Below are 26,812 nucleotides of genomic sequence, written 5' to 3'. Positions count from 1 at the left end.
TGCATTAAACTTCCTGAAAACTCTTATGACCAATAAAATTTTTTTTAAGAAATTAAAGGAACCTTGCAGTCTAAAGTTAACAGAAAAAGAATAAGATTTTAAATCTATCTTGGAAAATACTAGCACACCTACCGCTAATACTAGTACTAGTAGTAGAAACAATAATTTGATGACAACAGTGGTAGTGACGGTGAGACAAAAGCGAAGATGAATTGATATGAACTCATAAAAACCATCATCTTCTAGTATGCAAAAGGATAGCGGACAGTAAACTATGATGGTTGAAGTTTTGAAAAGTGTTTATGAAAATATTGGTCAAGTGGGATTTTAACCAGTTACAAAATGAACCAAGTTATACCTCTACATCGAGATCATAGCGATCGTGGTAATCATTATCGAAAAGCTAAAGCCTTTTTCCCACTGCATATATTATAATGCAAGCAGATCTTTTAACTCTAAATGAGATTCAAAGGCGTTACAATACACCTTTAGTCTTTGGAGTCTTAGTCGCTACGCATATGCTATTCTATTGTGGACAAAGAGAGGTGTTGAAGTTGCTAAATCTATAGAAAGTATTCTTGAGTAATATTACTATATAAAAATTCAAACGGATCAAGGTAGTAAATTTGTTAATTCCACATTTAGAGAAGCAACTGTTGAAATATAATACAATGCTCTGTCATAGTCATAGTCCTGTATGGGCTGCATTGGTGAACAACTGATAAGAACTATTTAACTTTTAATTTCAACATATTGTACATTGATGCTGCTTTTATTCAAGGTTTAGATAAAATCATGCAAATTTATAATCAACGCCCCCATCGATCTCTGCCGAACCATATCCCTCAGAGACTTCATCAAAGAGATCATGATACACTTGGCACTTCTATTCACCGATATTCTAGTGAAAATGTTGTGATAAAAAAATTCAATGTTGGTGATAATATTCGATTTAATAGAACAACTAATATTTTTCAAAAGGAGAAGTACTTATTATCCACTGAACTTTTTAAAGTGTCAAAACCCATAGACACTATACCCATTGCATATCATCTACGAGGAACCAAAGATGAAGAGATTTTCGGTGGTTTTCATGACTATGAACTTCAAAAAGTTAAAAATAATAGTGAAATATATCACATTGAAAAGAAATTACAGAGTCTTGCAAACATGAGCAAGAGACAGTTGCTTTTTCTTTGGCTGGGAGATAACTCTGATTTAGAATCTTGGGTAGCAGTTGAAGACATAAACAATGCCAAATGATTTCTATGTGACATTCATTTACAATGTCTCTGATCCACTCTTCAATGATCTGAATAAAACCAGTGATTTTTGGACAAAAATCTTTACCGCCATCACATTCTATGGCAAGTATGAAGATGCTCTTACATAATATTTTCTCAAAAAGACGTATGATATCCTTATAAAAGATCGTACATATTACATAAAAGTTAGGCAACATAATTGGCCACTCCTTAGTGAATATTGGACAGAAAAGTGAACTCGGGTAAATATCCCTTCTTCATATTACCATAAAAGGAATTTGGTAATATGAATGATAAGTGTCGTACTATCAATAGAAGAATCTCCACTCGTAAAAATGGTACCTTTCACTTCAACTATTCAATGAAACAGGGCAAAATCTACATTAGTGCACCCATTGACAGTGAGAAGAATATTCTCAATGATAATCTGAGAGATTTTCTTGATTTAAAACAGGATATAACCAATGATAGAATTGCTGGAAGCTTTAGTGGTATGGATCATGTCATTTTTGCTGACTATCAACCTGGCTTCTCCTCGAACAATTTTATATTGCTTTCCGGTTCATTCGTTGAAACATCGAGAGTTGCTAATAGCAACATTCCCCTCCTACGTGTTCTTAAACGAAAAACCAGTCAAAATCACATTTATCATTACAATATAAGGCAACTTTATTATATCCCTGGAAACACTTCCTATTTGGAATTATGTCAATTAATATTAAGAACTGAATTAGGTGATCCTTTAGTAATAACAAAAGGTTTGGCTGTGATTACATTTCATTTCAACCCTTTGAGTAAGATGGCTAATAGAAAAATACTTTTGCTTGTCCTGATACTGATTACTATGTTGCTACTCTTAGACCGCAACCATTGGGTCATGGAGTGGCAGATTACAGAGGTCGTTCGTCAGTGTCCAGTTACTGTCTCGACAATTGGTTGCCTCCCAATGTTAAGATAGGTATCAAGTTACAACTTGCCCCGTCCAATTTATTTTGCAAAAAGTACTTGCCACTTCATATGATGCAACAGTCTCTCTCACCTTGGCAATACTTCATGTATAAAAACAACAGATTATGAGTTCTGTTGCCTTGGAAATTGAAAAATTAAGAGCTAGTGGAAATAATGTCAATTTGCTCGACCTGCATACAATTTCGAATCAACAATATATTGCTACGGGTACACGTACCTACACTGATTCTTCATTTATCATTAGCAAAATTCCTTCAAAACCCGTTTTGGATTTTGTAAAAAAGTGCCAGTGCCGTTGGATGATGGACCAATTCTCCACCCAATTTTGAAATGTTTGGACTTTCAGCTATTGTATGTAAAGTAAATGGAGTTCCACTCTATAATTTATCCTTTGATACATCCTACAAGAACCTATACGAATTGAAAATGTAATTTCTAGACGGAGTTTCAGAACTATTTGAAAGTGGTATAACCGAATAAATTTTTAAAAAACTCATAGTAATTTTATTGGATTTGTCTTGTACTCAAGATATAAGTATTTTCTGAACGGGTAAAGTACGATAAGAGTTTCAAATTTTGCCGTACTATTGGAGAAGAGTATAGCAATAATCTCGCTAAATCAATTTACAACCTTTTGCAAAATTACCCCTGATTGCAGCGTTCTATTAGGCTTGGCATCACAAACACAAATCAAATAATCAATGTATTCAGTTTGGATCCCTATTCGTCCAAATACAAATCCTATTGCATACCTTCGGATTTCCTCGACCATGTTAAGAGTGTTAAAAATATCCTTATCAGTGTTAATGTAGCCCATTAACTGTAAAGACAGGGCATTGGCTGTTCATCTTCCATACAGCGAAGAATACTGAAATTTTTGGTCCTCTTGGACCACATTATGCATTCTACAGGCTTCACAATAAAAATGTTTTTTGAGCTAAGTGGAAAATCTATTGTTCAAAATGGGAAGCGAATACAAGATTTATCAACTAAAAGTTGTAGTTTTCATGCCAGGTTATGATTTATTTTTTGATGTCGCGGATATGCTTAGAGTAAATATCTCACGATTTACGATGACAATCCTTGATTGAACGAACTTGTAGTTGAAAATACTCTTTTTTATCTGTATAATATAAATGTCAGTGCCAAGAGTGGAATACTTTAAAATACTTAACAAATTGTTTATTAATAAAACTTGTAGGCACAAGAAAAACACTGTGTCCTTTAGATTTCTTCTTCCACGTATAGGTCACCATAGGTAATGATCAATGGCAGTAGCTCGTCTGAATCCATCTTGTATTCATCTTGGCATCCAAATTAAGGGTCATATTTTCTACAATGTAATTAATTTTTTTTATACTATTTTAATTCACATTATAAAATTTACATTTTCAGTTTTTTTATTTGAAGCAATGTCACACACAATATTCTGATATTAAGAATAACTTTCTGTAACAGCCAAATAATAGTCAGTTGGTTTATAATCATAGTAGCTAGTATCTTCACAGAAATGTCACAAAAACCAGACTCTTATTATTCCAGCAACTGAAGTGTAGACCAGGTTCTTTCTCCTAAAACAATTTAAACTGCAATAATACTAGTCTCTTAGAAATAAACTGAAATCACGTTTACGGTTCTTTGAAATGATACCAGGGTAAGTATTTTCCCTTGGATTACATTTAATATAGTGACAATTAGAAGATAGGAAACCTCTATTGTGAGAGGCACAAATATCTTCAAGATAAGAATTACAGTCTTTTATTTGCACTGCGTAGCCTCTATGCAATTTACACGGATTGTGCAATCTACACTTATCATTATAGTCATCAATAATTGTACAATTCTCACAGGATAACCAGCTGCTCAATGTATACAAACAAAATGGACATGTGCAAAACATCTTCAATGTTGACCGTCTCACTGCTAAATAGAAACTGACTTACGATCAATAAAATGACATAGGAGAAGGAATAATCAAGTGAAGTAACAAAACATGGATGCACAGGATATTTTTTAAATGTTTCATATCTTGTTGTATTTCAACAAGACTTGTTGTATTTCGACTTATTTCTTGTTGCATTTCAAAATGGCCGTTTTAAGTGAATTTCTATGTAGTATTTAAAAGCAAAACGACAACCTCATTTTGTTTTGTTTCAAATAATATACCAATAAATTGGATAAATGCATATTGTCCACGAGATGAAAGTCTCAGACAAAAGTCCAAAGATAGAGAATCTTTTCTCAGTATATCGTTAAGCATTCCTTGAGAAATATTTTCCTTTGAAGAGACAACTTTTGAAAATCATCATCTAGAATCAAACATTGTTCCAATCACTAGATTCAATTTTTTTTTTCAAATTTAGGCATTTTGTTATCCTGACACTGTCACTACCGATTATACACTAACAATGATTCTTTCTCCCTGGTAACAAATTATTTCCTTTATTATAGATTGATGCAGATCATGATCTTCAACATATTTCACTCTGCATTTAATCCGTCTTATAATCTTTTTATATGCATCATATTCACTTTTGCTACAAACTAACAAGGATTCTTTCTCGCTAGTAGCAATTCTCACAAGACAACCAGCTGCTCAATGTATACAAACATAATGGACTTGTGTAAAACATCTTCAATGTTGACTGTCTCACTGCTAAACAGAAACTGACTTGTGATCAATAAAATGAAGTAGGAGGAGGAGTAATCAAGTGTAATCAAGTGTAAATATAGGAGGAGTAATCAAGTTATTAAAGTTATCTTTATATAAAGTTAAATATAAATAGATAGGAATATAGTAATTTTTTTATTGGTATAATGATGAGGTGGTTTCTCTTGGGCCAAGGGCCGGAAAACATTTGGTATTCTTGTTAGATAAATGAGAGGTAGTGGTGCAATCTACACTTATCATTATAGTCATCAATAATTGTACAATTCTCACATAACCAGCTGCTCAACGTATACAAACATTACGGACAAGTGTAAAACATCTTCAATTTTGACCGTCTCACTGCTAAACAGAAATTGACTTGCGATCAATAAAATGAAGCAGGAGAAGGAATAACCAAGTGATGTAACAAAACATGTTTGCACAGGATTTTATTTTAAATGTCGACTCATTTCTTGTTGCCTTTCAAAATGGCCATCTTAAACAAATTTATTAGGTAGTGTTTAAAAGCAAAACGACAATATCATTTTGTTTTGTTTCAATTTATATAAAAATAAATTCGATAAATGCATCTGGTCCACGACATAAAAGTTTCAGACAAAGGTCCAAAGATAGAGAATCATTTCTCATTATATCGAGGGCTTTGATCTCTGTCCACCTGATATGTCAGATAAATCTAATGAACCGGAACTGAAAAGGTCAAGGAGATTTGCTTCCGCTGTTGTATTGAAAAAAATAAGAGCAATAGACTATATGTAACTAGTTGATTGGGTATAAATTTTGTTTGTTTTTATGTCTTTTAGTTTTACTGCTGATGATAGACACTGTATGTGTCCGAAATATCCAGTTAAAAGTTTATTTGTTTAACTGTCAATTAAAAGGATTCATCCCATTTTGAAATATTATATTTTCGTTAAAAGAGGAGTAAAAAATTATTTATTAGCATTGCAAAAGACTTGTTAAATAATAGTTATTAAAATTGTCTTTATATAAAGTTAAGTATGAATACATAGAAATAAAGTAAATTTTTTTTGGTATAATGATGAGGCGGTTTCTCTTGGGCCAAGGGCAGGAGGATAATTGGTATTTTTGTTGGATAAATGAGAGGTAAGGTTGTTTCTGAGAGTAATAGCAGTGACCACGCTGTGTTTTATGTTTAAAAGGTAGCGATCGAGGATCTCGGCGTCCAGGAATGGACTGAGTATTGTTGTTATGTGTAATTTATTTTCGCACTGATAATAAACCGCATTGATTGATTGAAAAAAAAAACTAAAACATAGATCTCTCCACAAAGAAGTGCTGATCTACATCGGTAATCAGACATATTTGTTCGGTGCTGATTTTACGAACTAAATCCATCACCAGCTGAGGAGTTGAAAAATAATACCCCAAATCCAACCCAAATGATTGTAAATGTCGTCCGTGTTTTTACAGACAATCTCCAACAACTCCGATATATTATTCGCCAAGTATATTTTTCAGCAGTTCTCCCAATTTTTACTCTCCCCTTTGGTCCAAGCTTTTTTAGTAGATTCATGGTCGGCAGTGGTGAATTGACGATCGTGAAGTGAATCATAAGACGCTTCGATGTGCGTCAAATATGCCTTACGTAGCCTGATTCTAGCCATTTTCTTCAACTTAGTTGAACGATCCAGAAATTATGTCATTGAGGATGAGCCCCCCCCCCCCAAGAGCACTCAGGGCAAGGATGTAAGTAATGCCCTGGGGATATATAAGGTTTACATAGAAAGGGAGGTCGTATAAACTTCGGAAGGGGCTCATTGGATTGCAAATTATAAGCTTTATGTACATTTTGAGATTTAAGGCAATAGGAGGCTGGACACCCACCCACCCTCTGCACCTTTGTATTATCCCAAAATACGTCTGATAGAAGTTTTGAGATGTTTTTTTTGTTGTTGTACAAACTTCGAAAGAGGCTCATTAGATTTGCAATTGAAAGGGCAAATGCCCTTATTAATAGTCGGAAGTGATCGGAGGACAACTAACCCCCCTCCCACACCTACCATATCCCCAAATACAATAAATCAAAATTTTGAAATAGCCATTTTGTTCAATGTAGTTCAAAAATCTGGAAATCATGTCTTTGAGAATGAAACCCTGCCCCTTAAAGCCCCTAGGGCAAGAGTCTTATGTCATGTCCTGGGGGTATATAAGGTATATGTAGAGAGGCTGATCATATAAACTTCGGAGGGGGCTTATTGGGCTGGTAATCAGATATCCTTTTGCCCTTTTTAAGCTTCAGAGTGATCAGAGGGTGGATACCCCCCCCCCCTGCCGACACTTCAAATTTTCCTGAAGTGCATCCAAATGAAATTATGAGATGGCTATTTGTTGTTGTAGAAACTTCGGAAAAGGCTGATTTAATTAAAATTGAAAGGGCTGTTTTTAATAGACGAAAGGGATTGGAGGCCCGCTTACCCCCCTCCCACACCCACCGTTTTCCCAAACAAAACCTATCAAAGTTTTAAGATAGATTGTGTTCAATGTAAATGAAAGGTTCAAGTCGTAGAAGCGTCAAAAAAGGCTAATTCTAATAAAAATTGAAAGGGCTAGTGCCCTTTTTAATATTCCAAAGCTATTGGAGGGCAAATTACCCGAAGTATAAAATTGGAAGAGGGCTTTTTGGATTAGTAATCAGAAGTTTTAGTACCCCTATGCAGATTCAGAAAGATGGGAGGTTGAATACCTCCATTAAATTGGAAATTGAATGGGCTAATGCCCTTTTAAGTGGTCAAAAGTTATTGGAGGGCAACAAACCTCCTCCCATGCCCAACATTTTCCCAAATACATCTAATCAAAATTTTGAGATATGCATTTCGTTCAACGTAAATGAAATGTCCGGGAAGTATTTCTTTGAGGATTACAACCCTGCCAGAGCCTTCAGGTCAAGGGTTGTAAGTTATGTCACGGAGAGATATAATGTATATATATATATATATATATATATATATATATATATATATATATATATATATATATATATATATATATATATATACATGTATATATATATATATATATATATATATATATATATATATATATATATATATATATATATATATATATACATGTATATATATATATATATATATATATATATATATATATATATATATATATATATATATATATATATATATATATATATATATATATATTTATATATATATATATATATATATATTATATATATATATATATATAGAAAGGGTGATCGAGTAATCTTTTGTGAAGAATTATTGGATTACTAATAACAAGTTCTAGTGCCCTTTGTAAGGTTCAGAGTGATCGCAGGCTGGATACCTCCTCCACGCCTCATATTTTCTCAAAATGTTTCTGATAGAAATTTTGAGATGGCTATTTGTTGTCGTATAAACTTCGCAAAGAGATCATTCAATTGGAACTTAAAATAGCTGATGCCCTTTTTAATTGTCGAAAGTAATTGGAGGGCAACTAACCCCTCCTCCTACCCCCCACTATTTCTCAAAACCCATCCAATCAAAATTTTTAGATAGGCATTATGGTCACCATAATTGAAAGGTCCGGAATTTATCTGTTTGAAGATGACTATCCCCCTCCCTACAGCCCTTAGGGCAAAGGTTGTAAGTCATGCAATGGAGGCTTGTAAGGTATTAGTATAGAAAGGGTGGTCGTATAAACTTCAGGGGGGGGGGTCATTCGATTGGTAATCAGCAGTTCCATTGTCCTTATTAAGATTCATAGTGATCAGAGGGTGGATATCCCCCCACACCTCGTATTTTCCCGAAATACAGCTGATAGACATTTTTAGATGGAAATTTTTTGTCATAGAAAATTCATAAAAGGCCCATTCAATTGGAAACTGCTAGGGATAATGCCCTTTTTAATAGTCGAAAGTGATTGGGGGGCAAATAACCCCCTCCCATGCCAACCATTTTCCCAATGACATCTAATCAAAGTTTTGAGGTGGCCATTTTATTCAACGTAAATGAAAGGGCCGGAAATTATGTCTTTGAGGATGACAACCCTCCCAGACCCCTAAGGGCAAGGGTTGTAATTTATATCATGGAGGGGTATACACATAGAAAGGGTGACGGTAGAGATTCTAGAGAAAACGCATTGAATATAGAAAGGGTGATCGTACAAATTCCAGAAAGGGCTCATTGGATTGCTAATAAGAAGTTCTAATGTCCTTTTTAAGATTCAGAGTGATTGGAGGGTGGATACCCCCACCCCCCACACGTCTCTTATTTTTCCGAAATGTATCTGATACAAATTTTTAGATGGCCATTTGTTGTCATAGAAACTTCAGAAGGCTCATTCGATTGGAAATTTAAAGGCCTATTGCCCATTTTATTGGTTAAAAGTGATTGGAACGCAACCCCCCCCAGACCCCGTCCATAAATTCTCTAAACACAAAAAATATTAATCTTGAGATAGCCATTTTGTTCAGCGTAGTTGAAAGGTCTGTAAATTATGCCTTTGACAACCCCCATACCTTCTCAAGACCAGAACATAATTTACACTTTACTGAAAAAATGGCTTTGGATTGTCAGTTTAGCACACATATACTGACATTTATTCGTCAAAGTTTAAATAATTTTTTATTTATTAAAGTTAAAAAGTTCAAACATTTTAAACGTAATCGAGAGTCAACTTTTAAGAGTCAAGAGTGAATCGAGGGACTTCAGTCCTCCCCAAACTGATCATTCCCAAAATATATCTGATCAAAATTTTAAGAGAGCTATTTTGTTCAGCACTTTTGAAAAGTCCAGTATTGCGTATGTAAACCTCCCCACAGTCCTCAGGACAAGGGCTGTACGTTAGGCAATTCATTTTTTGTTTACACATAGTATGTATTATTGACAAAGGTATGCATGTTTGAACTTTACTTTCCAAGAAGACGAAGGGCATTTAGGTGAACCTTTCAGAGAATGTTGAGTGGAGTGTTGAACAAAATCAAAACAGGTTACGTGTATACGGATTGTCAAAAGGATACAACACAGGAATAACTGAGTATATTACTTTGGAAAATTTAGGAATGATATGGGAAATGATCAAATAGGCAAAATTTGCATGCTATCGATACTACTACAACTACCATCACTACTGCTACCCCATTACTCCATTGACAGCATTAAAGAGAAATTTGAAATAAAACACCCCCATGCCTTCTCGAGACCAGAACACAATTTGTGCTTAACTCAAAACAAAATACGTTTGAAATGTTTTCAATTTTCTTACTTTCATATATAAAAAATTATCAAGACTTTTAAGGAATAAATATCAGTATATGTCAATTTAACTTACAATCCACGGTCATTTGTCTTATTGTTGTTGTTTTTTTTTCAGTAAAGCGCAAAAGTGTTCTGGTCCTGAGAAGGCATAGGGGTTATGAGCAGCCCAACGCATGTTAATTTTTGCTTGTATTGAGTTTGACATGGCTATTAATTGTAATTTCTTTTCGTTTTGATTTTCATTTATTTATTGATAGTCATTTGTGGTAATTTTACACTTGGAAGATTATTTGACTTAATTTTTGTCATTCTTGGCTTAATGGAGCTCTTTTCTTTTTTTGAAAAACTTTTTTATGGAAAAGTTTTGTTTTTAATTAATCACTTAAAAAAAGCAAAATTACTTTGAGTTCTATTCGAATGAGCTCTCTCTCTCGATTTTCGAAAACTATTAATCGATATCATCATCCCCGAGAAAAAACTTAATAAACCCGCATCTGTTCTTTCTTCTAGTGAAAACAAAAAGATTCCACATTTTAGTGGATAGGAGCTTGAAACCTCCAAAATAGGGTTCCCTGGAAGGCAGAACCTGATGGTTTGATTTTCATTTCGATCCCTTGAATTTTTTAGAACATTTACAAAAATGCAGACAGGAAAGTTTTCTAATAGCCCCAGAATTGTTTGCACTTTCTCAAACAAACTAGACAGGTATTTAAACTATTTCATTTCTAAGTCTTGCATTAGTTAATCTCACTGTTAAGACTTTTAACAGTCTGAAAATATAGCTTCAGTCGGGTATCAAAAGGCCGCATCTCTATAATAGTAAATTTTCAGAAGAGCGAAAAAAACTTACAATTCTTTTAATTGCCGTCCGATAACAGTAAAAAAAAAACGAAGTGATAGGTGTTGATTTTACATATCAATCCGCTTTTGTTTTACGGTTATCGGAAAGGAAATAAATAAGTTGTGAGATTTTTTTCGCTCTTCTAAAAATTTATAATCATAGAGACACGACCTATTGATACCCGACTAACGATAAGTTCTTTCCGATGAAATATCTCAATGCTATAAGTCTTATCTCCCTTGCTTTAAAATGGTTTCCAGCCTTAAAAAGGCATAACTAGGAAATCAATTGTTACCTCTGACCAAGTTTGGTTGAGATGCGACATACCATTCTGGTTATTTCACAAATCCCTAAAGGCTGGAGTACAATTGGCACTTCTGTTCATATAATCTACTAATCGGTTGTGTTGTGTTCATATAGACATTATAATCAAGGATTTAAAACAGAAAACACCAAGACAAGTATGTAGTTTTCCATAGTTTGGCATTCCTTTGCACAGAGGCAGTGCTATAGCACTGCCTAAGGGATGAGTCATATAGCTGCAAAGCAGTATTTTTTTTTCAGTGGTCACTTTGCAAGGAAGGGGATGGCTGCAGAAATTTTAGCAGGGTTTCATTTAATTGGAACTTATAAACCCTTTAAAGAGCGAAGAGTTATCGGGGGATAACCAATTCTCCCATTACCTTCTTTCGCTACACAACTCAGCCCCCTAAGACATTGAGTCAAAATTTTTAAATATCATATCCGTCAAAAGTAGTCAATAGGCCCAACAAATATGCATTGGAGGGTGTTATGACCTCTGCCCTGGGGCAAGGGCTGTAAATAATATTTTTTTCTGTTTACCCATTGATTTTACCCTGGTCGGCGTTTACCCTCCGCCCAACTTCCCCCCCCACAGCACCCGGGCGAGGGTTGTAAATTATGCCCTTGGGTTATATAAGGCTCTTATAATAAGCGTGGTCGTGTGGCCTTTTTAAGAGTCAGGATGATCGGAGGGCAGCTTCCCCACACGCAAACACAGGCGTCGTATTTTCCCGAAATAGACATTTTGATATGACCATTTTATTGTAAATAGTCCAAATATGTAACAAGGCTTTTAGGGCTGAAAAACCCTAAGTTTTTAAAATGCTTAGGGTGTGTAAATATCTCTTTATCCCCTTCCCTAGGACTTCACAACGAAAGTTAAAAAACAGAACTAAAATAAAATTCTCAAATTTTGAATACCCAATTTTCCGCATGGCTATATTCCGAGGGTTACTTTTCTTGGAGAGGGGTATTTTCCGGGGGGAGGAGTATTTTCGGGGGATATTTTCCACGGGTTGTATTTTTGATCTGATTGTATTTTACGAGGGGGAGGAGATTTTACACGGTGTGGGGGGGGGGTGTTTTCCGTGAGGGGATTTTCTGCGGAAGGTATTTTCCAAGGCGTGTACTTTTTCGGGTGGTATTTTCTTGGGGAACATTTTCTGCAGGAGGATATTTCCCGCGGGAGAGTATTTTCTGGGGGGGGGTTTCGCATTGCAGGGTTGAAAATTTTACGGGGGGTGTTTTCTGAGGGTTTATTTTTCGGGGGGAGGGGAAACGCCTAGAACCTGGTTTACATTGGAAAAGGCGGGCTTGTTTAATGTCGGGGGTGCCTTTGGCTTTAAACTCTCATGGATTGTTTTCTGGGCAAAATGGGTTATCAACTTATTCTTGCAAAGGGGGTGTGGATGTGACGATGTTAATGGGCTTAGTAAAGGGAAGTTTTTTCCCTAAAATATGAGCCCAAGGCAGTTGTACACACACAAAAAAGAGGATGTTCAAAGACGTAATATTCTCTACCAAACAAATGGGCCCGAAAAAGGGAAAAAACATTTCCTTCGTCAAGAAAAAAACACCAAAGCAGAAGCGAATATAAAATGAAATATAGGTTTGTGCCAATTAGAGCCGGACGACGGGCCAGACAAGGGGTAAAATTCTTTTTTTCCCGGCCACCTCATAGGGAAGGGTTGGTCGTCACAACTTGAGAAGTGATTCATTCAACTGAAAAAATTACAACCACCCTTCCTCCCTCACTTTTTTTTATACCCAACCCCACCGTAGCCTCCATAATAATGGATCAAAGTTTTGATATATCCATTTCCCTCGGATACGTCAAAATGTCTAATGTATCATACTCCTGAAGTTGACACCACCCCTGCAGCTTTGGGGGCATTTACCCTTAATCATTTAAGCTACTAATTGTTCAACCATTATTTATCTTCTCATTATTAACAGATTTTGTCAAAAAAGGCGGCGATACCTGGTATTGTTTGTTAATAAAGGTAAACTTTGGATCTGTTGTTAGGCCAAGATTTGCAGTGCCTCCCAAGGGTATACTCTGAAAATGACAGGTATACCTATGTAAAATCAAAAGACACTATGTACACCAAAGCTTTCAAATTATTTGTAATGTCTTGGAAATGGTTTGGGGATCAAGTTGATATTTTCAGGGAGTTTTGAATGGGAGCAAGTTCAAGTGGGTCTTATATATTGATAAACTAGGCTGCAGCTACAGCTGCGATCGTGATTGGGAAGGAGAGAGAGGTGGATCGAAAAAAAAATGTGTATATTAGGATCATCCAAATAGCATATCCGTAATACATCGGGAATGGCAATAGGGATGGGGTTAATTCTTTCAGGTATTGTTAGGTAAAACGTTTTTGCGCTATAAGCTTATTTGAGACATTTAATCTATATGCACTAAAGAAGCATTATAAATTTAAAGACAAAATATTTTGCAGGGTTATCAAAATGACGTATATCCCATACTTCGGGAATGGCTTGGAGCATCAAGTTGAAATTTCCAGGGAGTACTGATTAGGGGAAGGGGACAACTGGATGTCCAGAGAGGGGTATATAGAGTAAAACTAGTAAAACTGTGGTGTCATATTATAATGTCGGTAATATCCCAGAATTTTTTTTTTTTTAGATTAGTCAAATCTGTCAAACAGTTTATGAGAGGGAGGGAAAGAAAGGACAAGAGGACTTTATATTTTGTTTGGGGGGTGTTACCCTAAGTATCCATAACAAAACTAAGGATATTAACGAAAACTTTTAGACAAGGTTTAGAGAGATGTAAAAAAAAAAAAAAAAAAAAAAAAAAAAAAAAAAAAAAAAAAAAAAACTATACACAGAAGGGTTGTTGAAAGGGCAAAACAGCAATACCTGCATAACGACTAAAAGTATTAAACTGAAACTTTAATGGCGTAGTAATTAGGATCTTAAGAACAGAAGTAAACCAGTCCCCCTGTTGACCTCTTAGATTCTCCCCTTAACATTGATAGATATCTTTAAAGGCCGTTTAATTTGAAATAGTCAAAGGTCTAATAGGTATGCCTATGGAGATACCATGCCCCTATAGCCCTTGGGACAAGGAATGTAAATTATGCAATTTGTCCATTTATTAAATCTAGGATTTATCATCAGGGAAAGGGGGCATGTTTGATCCTGGGTTTGTCGGAAAAGAACAAGAGTGTGGAGGTGAAGTTTTCACCTCTGGAGAATGTTCAATGACATGTAGACCTAAATCGAAAGCCACTATCTGCATCCAAGTTATCAAATAGGTGTATCTGCAATATCTTACGAACAAAATGGTCATAAGATGAAACTTTCAGGGCCACCATTTTTACTGCTACTACTATTACACCGAATGCGACTGGTTGTGGCTGCGAGTGTGACTATTTATGACTGCAAAAACTTGGAGCTGTGACGGTGACTGCTTGCAACTGCCACTACATCGATTTGTGACTACTTTCAGGAAATGCTGACGGGTATGTCGATCTCAAGACGCACTATATACGTGCTTGTTGTCAAAAGGGCGCATAAGCAATATCTCAGGAACGGCTAAAGGGATTTTTTTAAAACTTTCAGGGCTTGTCAAACAGTGCTTGGAGGGAAAAAAGCCACCCTTGTCTTTTTTAGACCCCCTAAAATTGTCATTTGTTAATATTAAGGAATTGATTTCATAACTATGCCTCTGGGGATGTTATGCCCCCTACACCCCCCGGAGAAAACGTTGTAAACTATAGAAGGTGCCAGGGGTGGATCTAGAGAAAAATCTTGGGGGGGGGGCACTGGACCAAGGGTGCCAATATGATTTGAGCGTAATGATAGGGGGGGGTGTAAATAACACTTTCATCAGCCCAGTTCGTTCGTGTGAATCCGGTTGGCGCTGATGTAAAATGACAAAGAAATCTCTTTGAAAGCCAAGAATATCTTCCTATAGCAGTAAAATACGTATTAACAACAGACGCGAGCGTATTCTTTTATGAATAAATTACTATGGCTTCATTGAGACTTTTGAATGAGTAGACCAGACTAATTTTTGTTTTTTTTCTTCAATGATATTTTTTTTTGATTTTCAAAAAAATAAATTAATGGGGAAAATAACATGTATTTTCATTGCCAAAGAATTTTTGACAACCTGGAACTTTTGACTATTTGATAACCAGGAGACACTTACACTCTTTTATTTATTTAAAATGTAAGAGCAGAAATAGTAATAGTAGCCGAGAAAGTTTCAAATTAAATCTCTATGTCGTTCTCGGTATATTGCTGAGGTTCTTATTGGCACCAATACTTACAGTGCCTTTTGATATGGTCATTATCTATTTATCCCTCATAATTTCAGGGTAACAAAAAAAATATGGGGGCAATATCGGGGTAGTCAATGACGAAAGGGAGGGAGACAAGGGTGATAAAAAAGTTCTACAGTCTTCCAAGTTGTCTTGCAGGGACGATAGAGCTTGAGATAATTGATACTTGTGAATCAGCCAACCTACGTCGACCTTTTCATTCTGGGTAGTTTCTAACTTCCACATTATGTTCGGATAACATATAGAGCATTCCACCAGGACTTTGTCCTAGGAAGATAATATTCTACCCTGCATCTTACCACAGCCAGGCAGCTCAATAGGATAGGGCATGTGAATTAGCTCTCCCAAATCCCACTCGGCAAACTCAAATGTCCAAAACATTTCCCAAAACCCCCTTAATAATGTGTTCCCCCTCCTGTGACCCATCCTTATCATACCCCTATCAATGACTCCCAGAAACCGTACCCAAAATCAATGGGCTCTTAAGAAAGAGAATTAAAAAAATCTGCCAAAAAATGAAAAAAAGAAAACACAATCTGAAGATGAAGATCTAGCAAGCAAGTTTAATTATATGATTAATTTTTCCTGAAAACGAGGTTTATCTTGTTATTTTATGACAAAATGATTCGTAAACTGATCGTGCGAGCAGTTTTATGTCTGAATCTCTAGCAGATCAAGAGCAAAATTTTGGGTAAGGGGGCCACTGGACCAAGGGCGATAATGTGACTCGAGGTTGGCACCAAATTAAAAAGTTTATTTTAAAAAAGATTAAAAAGAAAGAAAAAATAACAGAATATGGGCGCCAGAAATATCTTAGGAGTGGGGTTACCCCCCTTCCCCCAAGACCCCATGGATCTGTTTCTAGCCTAAATTGCTTTTAACTCTTTTATTCATCTAATTTCAACCAAATTATCTATATAGTTAAAATAAATAGATAGACAGATTTATCACACAAAAGCCCTATTGGGCCATTCGCTATTTAATTAGTCACAAAACTATAATTAGAATTTTTTGACTGGGGAGTGGACAGTTCAAAAAAATTACTCCTTAACATAAATTAGTGTTGTAAGTTGCCTTGTTATATCCCCATCATTGAAGCCCAGACACCATACCCTAAATCGACAGGCTCACAAGAAACAGAATAAAACAAATCTGCCAAAAAAAAAAGAAAAAAAGAAAACACATTCTGAAGATGAAGATCTAGCAAGCAAGTTTAATTATATGATTAATTTTTCATGAAAACAAGGTTTATCTTATAATTTTATGACGAAATGATTCGTAAACTGATCGTGCGAGTAGTTTAATGTCTGAATCTCTAACACATCAAGAGCAAAATCTTAAGTAAGGGGGCTGTTGAAACAAGGGAGCCAATGTGAATCGAGGTGGGCACCAAATTAAAAAGTTTATTTTAAAAAAGATTAAAAAAAGAACGGAATAAGTGTGCCTGAAATGTCTTAGGAGGAGCCCCCCCCCCCTATCAACCTCATGTATGTGTTCCCTGCCTAAATTACTTTTAGTTCTTTCATTCATCTAATTTCAACCAAATTAGCTATAAAGTTAAAATAAATAGATAGATAGATTTATTCACACGAAATTCCTATTGGACCATTCGCTATTTAATCAGTCACAAAACGAAAACTAAAGATTTTTTTGAGGGTGGAGGGGGTTTATTATTAATCAAAACTTACCTTTCGATTTCCGGGTATTTTTGGATATTTAACCAAAATATCCGGATATATCCTTCAATCCCCTTGCACATTCAGCCATCAGTATTTGTCTCTTATCCATTCTATGCTTGTGTCCAGATATTTTATTTTTATCCATTTTGAACTTTTAGCTACAAGGCTACTTTTGAATATGTCATTGTGAATAGACAAATAGCTACAACTGTGTTACCACGTTTATGAAACGTGTTGATGATACCAGTTTTATCTTCAACCGGTGTTTCCATTGTCGTGAAATAGGGGAAAGTTCCAGGTTCGTAGAAAAATCTTTGCAGCAATCAAAGATTTTTATACCAATTTTGCAGATATATACTGAACCGGCTGAAGATAAATAATTTTTGTTCGTTTTAAGTTTCAACTTTGCTCTTTAAATTCATAGAAAAGCTTTGCTTTTTGTTGTTAATTGTGTAAACCACCTACGAATAATTGACCAAATTGACAAGTATACTTAAAAAAAAAGAGTAAAAAAGAAAAAAGAACGGAATGGGAATGAGGGCGCCAGAAAAATCTTGGGGGAGGGCCTAAGGCCCCCCAGGCCCCTGGAAGGTGCTCTTTGTTTACATACACGATTTGTAATTGGAAAAGAGAGGGATTATTTGATCCTGAGCAAGTTATAAAAGATTAAGAAAATTAAACTGAAAATTCATGGAATGCCAAGGGAGATTTTCAGAGAATGCATCCAGGTTGTCAGAAGGACTTATCTGTAATATCTCACAAATACCTAAGTTTATAAAGTTGATCGTTTCAGAAGATATTGAGGCGGATGCTGAGCTAAAACAAAAATTGGCGCATTAAATTTGTCAAAAGGGCGTTTCCATATTTGTCTCTGGATATACGACGAGCATTAACTTGAAAATTTACTGTAATACTAAAGAAGACATTAAATGAAATTAGAAGAACGCTAATACATTCAGGTGGTCAAAAAGGTATATCTTCAATATTTCCCAAACAGCTGGGGAAGCATATCAAGTTGAAACACTCAGAGACTGTTGAGGGTAAGTTTACCTTAAAGACGTTATATGCATCCCAGATGTTAATGGACATAGCTGCAACATCGAACAGTCCGTGGTAACAAACTGTAAGTAAAGAGAGACTTGGCTCAATAGTAACCGAAACTTTAAAAGACAGAATTTTAATACCAATTGATATATTAAAAGAATCAGCTTATTATGATGATTCCAAATATATATTTAAATCGAAATATATACCTATTAAAGGCTACAATCATGAGAAACTTTGCCTGATTTTAGAAAAAGGGAGGAAAGCCCCTTATTTTCATATAATCTTAATAGAAAACACACTAGCAGATTCAGCATATCAGAAAACTCTACTGTAGAGGTTTCAAGCTCCTATCTACAAAAATGTGGAACTCGTAGTTTTTGGCAGAAGAAAGATTACAGATACGTTTTTATTTCTTTTTTCCCAGGGGTGATCGTATCGGCCTGGTGGGTCTAGGATATCACGAAAGGGTTCATTCGGACGGAAACTAAAAATTTTAGTGCCCTTTTTAAGTGACCAAAAAGAATATAGGGCACCTAGGCCCCCTCCCATGTCTCTTTTTCCGAAAATTGTTTTCTTGAATCATTGTTTTCGATTAGCCTTTATGGCCCTACTACTTATTGGCAAAACTATAACCAGGTCTTAGCATCGTAGAATATTATTTTTAACCTTGCTTACTTTGTTCATAACTCTACAACCTTCTTTTTTAGATTTTTTAATTATGTTAAATTGTCTAACATTATAAATATGCTACATTTGTGGAGCTTAGATGGCTTACCAGGCTAGTTTGGTAGTCTGCATTCCTACTGTTATAGCTATTCTGTTGAGGGTAAAGTTTCTTTTTAGCTACTTCGGGTCGGACCACAATTTGCAGTCGATAAGATTCTTGGAATAAATACTGGACTTTCCACGAAAACGTGTTAAGCTTAAAACGCGGAAGAATTGATGATCATGATTAATCGTGCGAATTAATTTCTTCCTCCCGATATCCTTGTCACCCTTTATTACTCTTTTATTTACCCATATATCTCATACTGTGGATCTGTTTGGGGCAACACTTTTCCTTCAGTTACCAATAAATTAAAATCTGCCCAAAACCGTGCCATCAAAGCAGTTTTTCGGCTGCCCCGACTATATCCCACCCAGGACTTGTACTCCGATTTTGGTATTATTTCTTTTGAACAAATCATCAAAAAATTAAATCTATACCTTGCTTACTCCGCTTACCATAAAAATCTTCCTCCTCAATTATTATCTTATTTTAATATTAATAATTCTGAAGGCCTCTGTCTCCGTTCATCCAACCGTTCCTTCATTGTCCCCAAGTGTGTCTCTAGTTCCGCCCAGCGATCTTTTCTTTTTTTTTTCTCTCCTCTTCATTTTCAATTTTTTGTGGTTATGGTCCTCAACAAGTTCGCTTCCAGGATCCTTATTATTATTGGTGTTATATTTTATTTTTATTTCAATAAATTGAATTGAATTGAATAGGATCCGGGTTCAACATCAATAGAAAATAAAACCAAATTTCGCTATGTTTAAAGAGAAAGCTAAATTAGGATGTAAAAGATTTTATGGGCTACAAATTCTAAATGTGAAAGTTCATGTAAATAATTTATATTCGGGAAAGGGTGTTAAATTCTTGTAAAATTGAATTTATTTTTTTTTCGGTTGAACATCCTGGTTAGCCACGTTGCGTGGAGGATATAATACGATCCGATTTTAAATATACTCTCTAGTTCATATTAGAAACAGGTTACTTCATATGTTCTGTCCTTTTTTGTTATTACACCAGCACCAGATATTTGACACCAGACAAAAAAAAACCTTAAGTATAGTATTGATGGTTATTGTAAATAAGCATCAGAGCATCAACCCTGCAACAGTTACAGCAATTACAGCAACAGTTACAGCAACAGTTTCAAGCAATTTTTTTTCTTTATAGCCACACAATAAAAAAAAATCTGGCTATTTCGTTCTTGTATATTAGTATTCGAATTCCTTTTTGTCATTACAAATCGAAAAGATACTCTTCAAATGGGAAATTCTAGTGCAGCGGGGGTTACTCCCTCTAGTACCTAAAACAAAAGGGGCTTCCTCTGGAAAAGAGACTTAATTAGGCGTATGAGACTTCGTCTGGAAAACCCCTAGCACATTTTCTCCGACTTTCTGAAATACTCATGTATCAAAAATGTACCCAAAAACTATTATAGTCGTGCGTATCAGAAGTGCAATTTTAAGACCTAAATAATTATCCTTCTAAACTTATTTTGACTGTAAAAAACACTTGATGTTTATATATGTTACACCTCTTGGTATGCAAAACGACTGATTAGAAAGATTATTATGCATTAGCCTGTTTTCACTGAAGTATTAAGTAAGAAATTCCTTATCAAGCTATTTGATTTTTCCTTTTTTATTATATTTGGGCATTTTGTGTGAAAGGGAAGACAGCAATATCCCTTTCTAGGAAGACTATAATTTTCCCAAAGAAACTATCACTTCCGATAATTAAATTCTATGTCTTTCCTATAATAGGCCAATTTAGACTTGCGCGATTTCCTTCCCCTTTCCTTTTTATACCTCTTAGGGAAATGATAACTTGTTGCTTTAGTCCCAGTGCAAGAGCAGATACTATCTGCATAAGATATATACCATTTGAGGAGGTAAGAATCTTGTATTTAATTAATAGTAAAAATTGGCATGGGAAAACTATATTTTTATTATACAGAAGAAAAAACATAAAAAAAACACCCACAAAACACTGCATTTTCTACCACAAACATAGAGCAACCCCTTTCTACCTTCAACTTGAAGGTAGGGTATGCCAAATACACCAGAAAACAATATTTTTAAATCGGCGAAACCCTCTATCAAACGAAAAATAAATGATTTTACTATTACATAATAGGAAAGAGACAAGGAAAGGGCTTGTGGTCAGTGGCGTCAGTGACTGTGGTCAGTGGCATTTTTGACAGCGGTCAGTGACAAGAGTCACTGGTGTGAGGGCTAGGTATCAGTGGCTTGGCTCTGCAAGTTCAGCCAAAATTGACCCAGCTCTGAATACTGGGAAACTGAGAATGGCAAAAAGAAAGGATATGCAAAAGCATTGGATGCCTGGCTGACTAAAGGAGACGTACTTTAAAGTAAACAGGGTTTTCTTGAGAAGGTTCTCAAAAAATTAAAACCTCAAATTGAGACCTTCAAAAACTAAGAGTGTGTTTTGTAATTAAAACCTCATTTTTTAATATAAATCAAATGTAACTAAATTAACTGCTAAACTTGAAGCATTGCTGTGCAAAAGCTGAATAAGCTTCAATTTCAAATCAAACTGTTCGTGGTAAAGAAGTGTAGTAAGGAGCGACCCGGCTAAACAGTAACCGAAACTCTAAAAAAAAAGGAATTTTGATACCAATAGTTACATCAAAAAATTACATTTTTATACTAATTTTAAAAATACAAGTTTCATCAAATTTAGTCACGCCCATCAAAAGTTACGCGCCAGAGAAATATCTACAAAAATGTGGAATTTTGTATTTCTTGCCAGAAGACATATCACGGGTGCACATTTTTTTTTTCAAAGGGTGATCGTGTCGATCCAGTGGTCCTAAAATGTAGCGAGAGGGCTCATTCTAACGGAAATTAAGTGACCAAACACATTGGCGCGTACCTAGGCCCTCTACCAGGCTCATTTTTTCCCAAAGTCGCCGGATCAAAATTTTGAGATACCCATTTTGTTCTGCATAGTCGAAAAACCTAATAATTATGTCTTTCGGGACGACTTAATCCCCCACAGTCCCCGGGGGAGTGGCTGCAAGTTACAAACTTTGAACATTGTCAAACAGTTCCTGGTAACAGTTCAGGGGGGAGGAGGAGGTTACTTGGGAGGATATTTCCACGGAGGAATTTTATCATGAGGGAAGAGAATTTTCATGAAGGTGTCGCTGGATTTTCTAGCATTATTAAAAACATAAAAAGAGAAAATACATAAAAAAAAGTTTTTTTTCAGTTGGAAGTAAGGAGCAGCATTAAAAATTGAAACGAACAGAAATTATTACATATATAAGGGTGTTTGTCTCCTCCTCACTACTTCGCTCTTTACACTAAAGTATTTTTAGTAATTTCAACTATTTATTCTACGGCCTTTGTGATTCAGGGGTAATTCTTCAAGAGCTGGGAAAAAATTCAAGCTTTAGTGTAAAGAGCGAGGTATTGACGGGGGGAGCGAACCCCCTCATATGTGTAATAAAAATATACAAATGTAGAAGTTCGTTACATAAGTTAATTCGTAAGTTACGTGTATTTATTACTAATAGAAAAGTTCGTAAAAAAAATTATAAAGTTATACTTGCATTCTTAAGTAACCAAAAATTGGAGGGCAACTAGGCCTCCTCCCCCACCTCTTTTTTATCAAAATCATCTGATCAAAACTATGAGAAAGTCGTTTATCCAAAAAAAAATATGCAAATTTCGTTTTAATTATTCATCTGCGGTGAGTCAAAATCAAAACATGCATTAATTCAAAAACTTTCAGAAATTAAATTAGAAAAAACAAGTTTTTTTCAACTGAAAGTAAGGAGCGACATTAAAACTTAAAACGAACAGAAATTATTCCGTATATGAAAGAGGCTGTCCCCGCCTCAACGTCCCGCTCTTTACGCTAAAGTTTTTTATTGTTTTAAAAATAGAACTGTGACAAAGACTCAAACTTTAGCGTAAAGAGTGGGACGTTGAGGAGGGGACAGCCCCTTTTTATATACGGAATAATTTCTGTTCGTTTTAAGTTTTAATGTTACTCCTTACTTTCAGTTGAAAAAACTAGTTTTTTTCGTTTAATCAATGGAAAGAACGACGCTAAAGCTCAAACTAACTGAGATACACCTATATACGAGGAGAGCTGCCTTTGATACCAACAGGACAAGCTTTTTTATTCTGACAGCAATCTAATTTAACATTCACAGTTAATTATACTGATGCTGAGATTTAGCTAGCAATAATTTAAGCCAATCTGAATTTTTCATGCAATGTTACAGCCAATTATCAAAAACCTGATTGGAACGAATTGGCGCTAGCTAAATCTTACTTTTAAGTTAATTCTCATTGTGAATGAGCCTTAAGTAAAATGATAATAATCTCGGATATTTTGGTTTCATGTTCAGAAACCCTTATCCTTTGTTTTTCGTAAATCTATGCCTAACCTAGTTCGAAAAAAAAACAACTTTATTTGTCATGCCCTAAAGAGAAAAAAACTAAATAAACATCTGAAAAAAATACAACGAAACTATAAAAACAAATAAAAAACCCTATGCATAGATATTCACAAATTTAGATCTGAAAACTTTTTCTGGGGTTTGTTATTGGTCCTGAAGAGTCCTATTAATTATATTTATTAACATCATTTTTTAATTAAGAGTCTTCTTAATTATACTAAATATTTTTTTTTTCAAACGAGATTAAACAGTGATATTAAAACTGAAAACGAACATAAATTACTGCGAATATGAGGGGGCTGCTACCTTTTCAGCCACCCAATCTTCAGCTCAAGTTTTAGTGCTTTAAAATACTTCTATGAACATTTCAACGTTGTTCGTATTAATTCACATGAAAAACTTATTTTTCATTAATTTTGTCCGTTTTTAATAGAAAGAACCAACTTAGTTACACAAAGATTTAAAACAAATGTTTATTTCAGCCCTTTATTTTGTATGGACTTTGCACGTCTTTCGGGATGGATGTGCCACCGGACGACAATATCGTCTCTGAAACCGGAAAGCTCAATATATATTTTTTTTTACTTGTAATCTTACATTGCCCCGCCATTTCAGGATTATAACTCGATGGCTTTTTGACAACCTTTGGGCCAAAATTGTTGTTCGGCATAGTTAGCCTTGGCACAATATTTTTTGGCTACTTAAAATGACATAAGATCTTTTATTCTCCGTTTGAATGACCCTTTGCAATATTTTTAGGCCAATCGATATGATTAAAGCTGAAAAAAAACGAGAAGATTAAATTAATATATGAATTTTTATTTTCAAATGTATTAAAACATAAAAAATGTTTTTGATTCTCTCTTACATAAAACCTTAAAGAGAGAAAAATGGATATAGTTTAAATAAATCAGTGGAACAAAAAAAAATAATACATAAAAAAGAACAACAAAAAACTTTAAATGATAAAAATATGAAAATTTTGACTCCATGTCCGAGAGCCTTTGTCAACGAGGAAAAAAGTTAAATTAAATTAAATGCAACATATAAAGAAAAAGACAAAAAAGTAACAATTTAATAACCTCAAAAATAATGTAAACATAGTAAATAGTCTGAATAAGCACACAGAAATACAAAAGTTTGTTTTTAGTACAACAGACTGTTTCTCTTATAATTGTGTTGCGAAAGCAACACTTTGGTTTTGTCCCGTTTTTTTTTTTTTCTGTGCCGTATATGTCGGCTTGTTCCTGGAAACTCGTAAGGGTCTAACATTTGCGGTTTTTATCGGAAAGTGTGGACCTCAGGCCAGATTGATGAATATGACATTACATTTTGGAAAGCTCTGCAGAACTCTTGCCTGGGGCCAAAAAGGATGGTTTTTGCTTGTCCACGAGCCAGAGCCTATGGTGAGCGAAGTGAAGTGGAGTTATATAGCCTATGTCAGAGAGGAGTATCTGAAGTTTTGCTGCCAAGCTTTCGTTACATAAAACAAGGTTTCTGCTTTCGAGTGGAAAGCTCCGTTCTAGAAGGAAAGCAGGCAGGCACCACATTCAAATTGAAGATGGACTAAAATCTATAAGTGTTAAATATATGCGGCAGTTACCCGGCCCTACAGCCAATATATCTTCTTTGAGTGATAAATAGAAAAATTTACAGAAGCAAAAAAGCGGCAATTTCCCACGGGTCCGAAAGTGCTGACGTGATTTCGGCTGTGTTTATCATTTGTTTTTTCGGACTTGGGATTGAGGTAGAGAAGTGCTATCAGATGTACCTTTTAAACTTTAAAATTTTTTGTCATTGCTGAAGAAATTGGAGCTTATCCATTGCTCCTATCTAAGTGGTGACGTTAGAAATTTGGCCTACGGCAAAAAAATCAACTTTTGAACTAAGACAGATAGAATTTTTTTTTTCAACGGCAATGGATAGCTCTTGATGAGCTGATCAAAGTATATGTCACCCATTTCTTGGTAAAAAATATTCCTTCATGAGATATACTAGTTTGAAAGTTTCAAGGGGTTGACAACTTCAGTAGTAGGGTACACACTGAAACCAAAAATAGGCCGATACCAATTGTGAGACAAGTAGAGGACTTATAAGCAGCAGTCGCCTGTTAGACCATAATCATCTTCGGCAATAAGGGGTTTGCAACTTTGGCTAGTTGGTTTACCTATTATTTGTTTCTGGTGTATTTGATGGTAAGACCAATTTGGTTCCAGTGCTAAGACATGCAGGGGACTTGTAAGTAATAATCGTCTGTTAGGCTACAATCATCTTCAGTGAAGAGGGGTTTGTGACTTTTGCTAGTCGGTGTAGCCTACCCATACTCACTGTAACCTAGAATTAAGTGTTTACGCAACGGGTACAAACGATAACGTAAAACAATGAGGTAGTTTTGTAATAATTAGTGTCACCTATGGTATTTTAATCCTGAAAAGCTACGGATAGCTGTATAATACCAACTAGATTATATAAGATATTGTTCCAAGTTTTCATCCGTCACGATGTCTACGATTGAAAAGGATAAAGTTCAACTGGCTGCAAAGTCAATTTAGTCCATTCTTTCGATATTCTTTTGTTATTGTTGTTTTTTCAACGCTGAGGGATAGATTTTGATCATATGATTACTGATCGCGTTCTTCTTTGAACATAACGTTTTAAAAGCTTCGATAGCCTGACAACTTCAGCGTTTAACCGATATCAAAGAAACAAAACCAAAGTGTTGCTCTCGCAATACTTTATTCGGCAAAGCCGGAGAAAGGTTGCCGCAACACTTCACGTTGATCAGGCAACGTAGGTCTAGCTTAAGTTTGGCAATGAAATCTAGCAAAAGTTAAAAACTATATTTACTTTAAAGAATTTACACAAGCACCATGTTATCACCCATGATTACCATTATAAGATTAAGATTATTAGATTATATAGAAGGCTAAAGTTAGATATGACAATAGGTCAAAGAAACTCATGTATTATAAATTCAATGGATTTTTGTATTTGCTAACTTAGCTGCGGTTTGTTGACCCTTTCCGACATTGACCTAATCCCAACTTTCCGTAATAAGGTTGACACTTATATCAGGGCTATTATATAACACATTATCGTTTGAATTTTTGACCTGCCCCTAATTAAGTTATTGTAAATTGGATTTAATCTATACTCCTCTTCATCCCTGTTAATTCTACTAACTCAACAAATAATTTTTCGGAAACTTTTCAAAAATACAGCAGACATATCCATTGTTTTCGTTTGATCAAAAAATTTACTATGGTGTGGAAGGTCAAAA

General features: G+C 35.0%; 1 protein-coding gene across 1 annotated transcript in view; it reads right to left on the bottom strand.

Annotated features, from left to right (window-relative positions):
* LOC136025348 (tetraspanin-11-like) overlaps positions 1–18,366 on the bottom strand; it is a 108,967-nt gene extending 90,601 nt beyond the window's left edge. The window contains exon 1 of the mRNA XM_065701278.1: positions 18,332–18,366. Coding sequence (XP_065557350.1) covers positions 18,332–18,351 — 20 coding nt within the window. The 5' untranslated portion in view covers positions 18,352–18,366. The remainder of the gene's footprint in view (positions 1–18,331) is intronic.
* Between the last annotated feature and the right edge of the window lie 8,446 nt (positions 18,367–26,812).

Source organism: Artemia franciscana, chromosome 3 (genome assembly GCF_032884065.1).
Source record: "Artemia franciscana chromosome 3, ASM3288406v1, whole genome shotgun sequence".
Taxonomy (NCBI): Eukaryota; Metazoa; Arthropoda; class Branchiopoda; order Anostraca; family Artemiidae; genus Artemia; species Artemia franciscana.
Note: the sequence above shows the minus strand (reverse complement) of the source record. Positions and strands in the feature narration are given on the sequence as shown.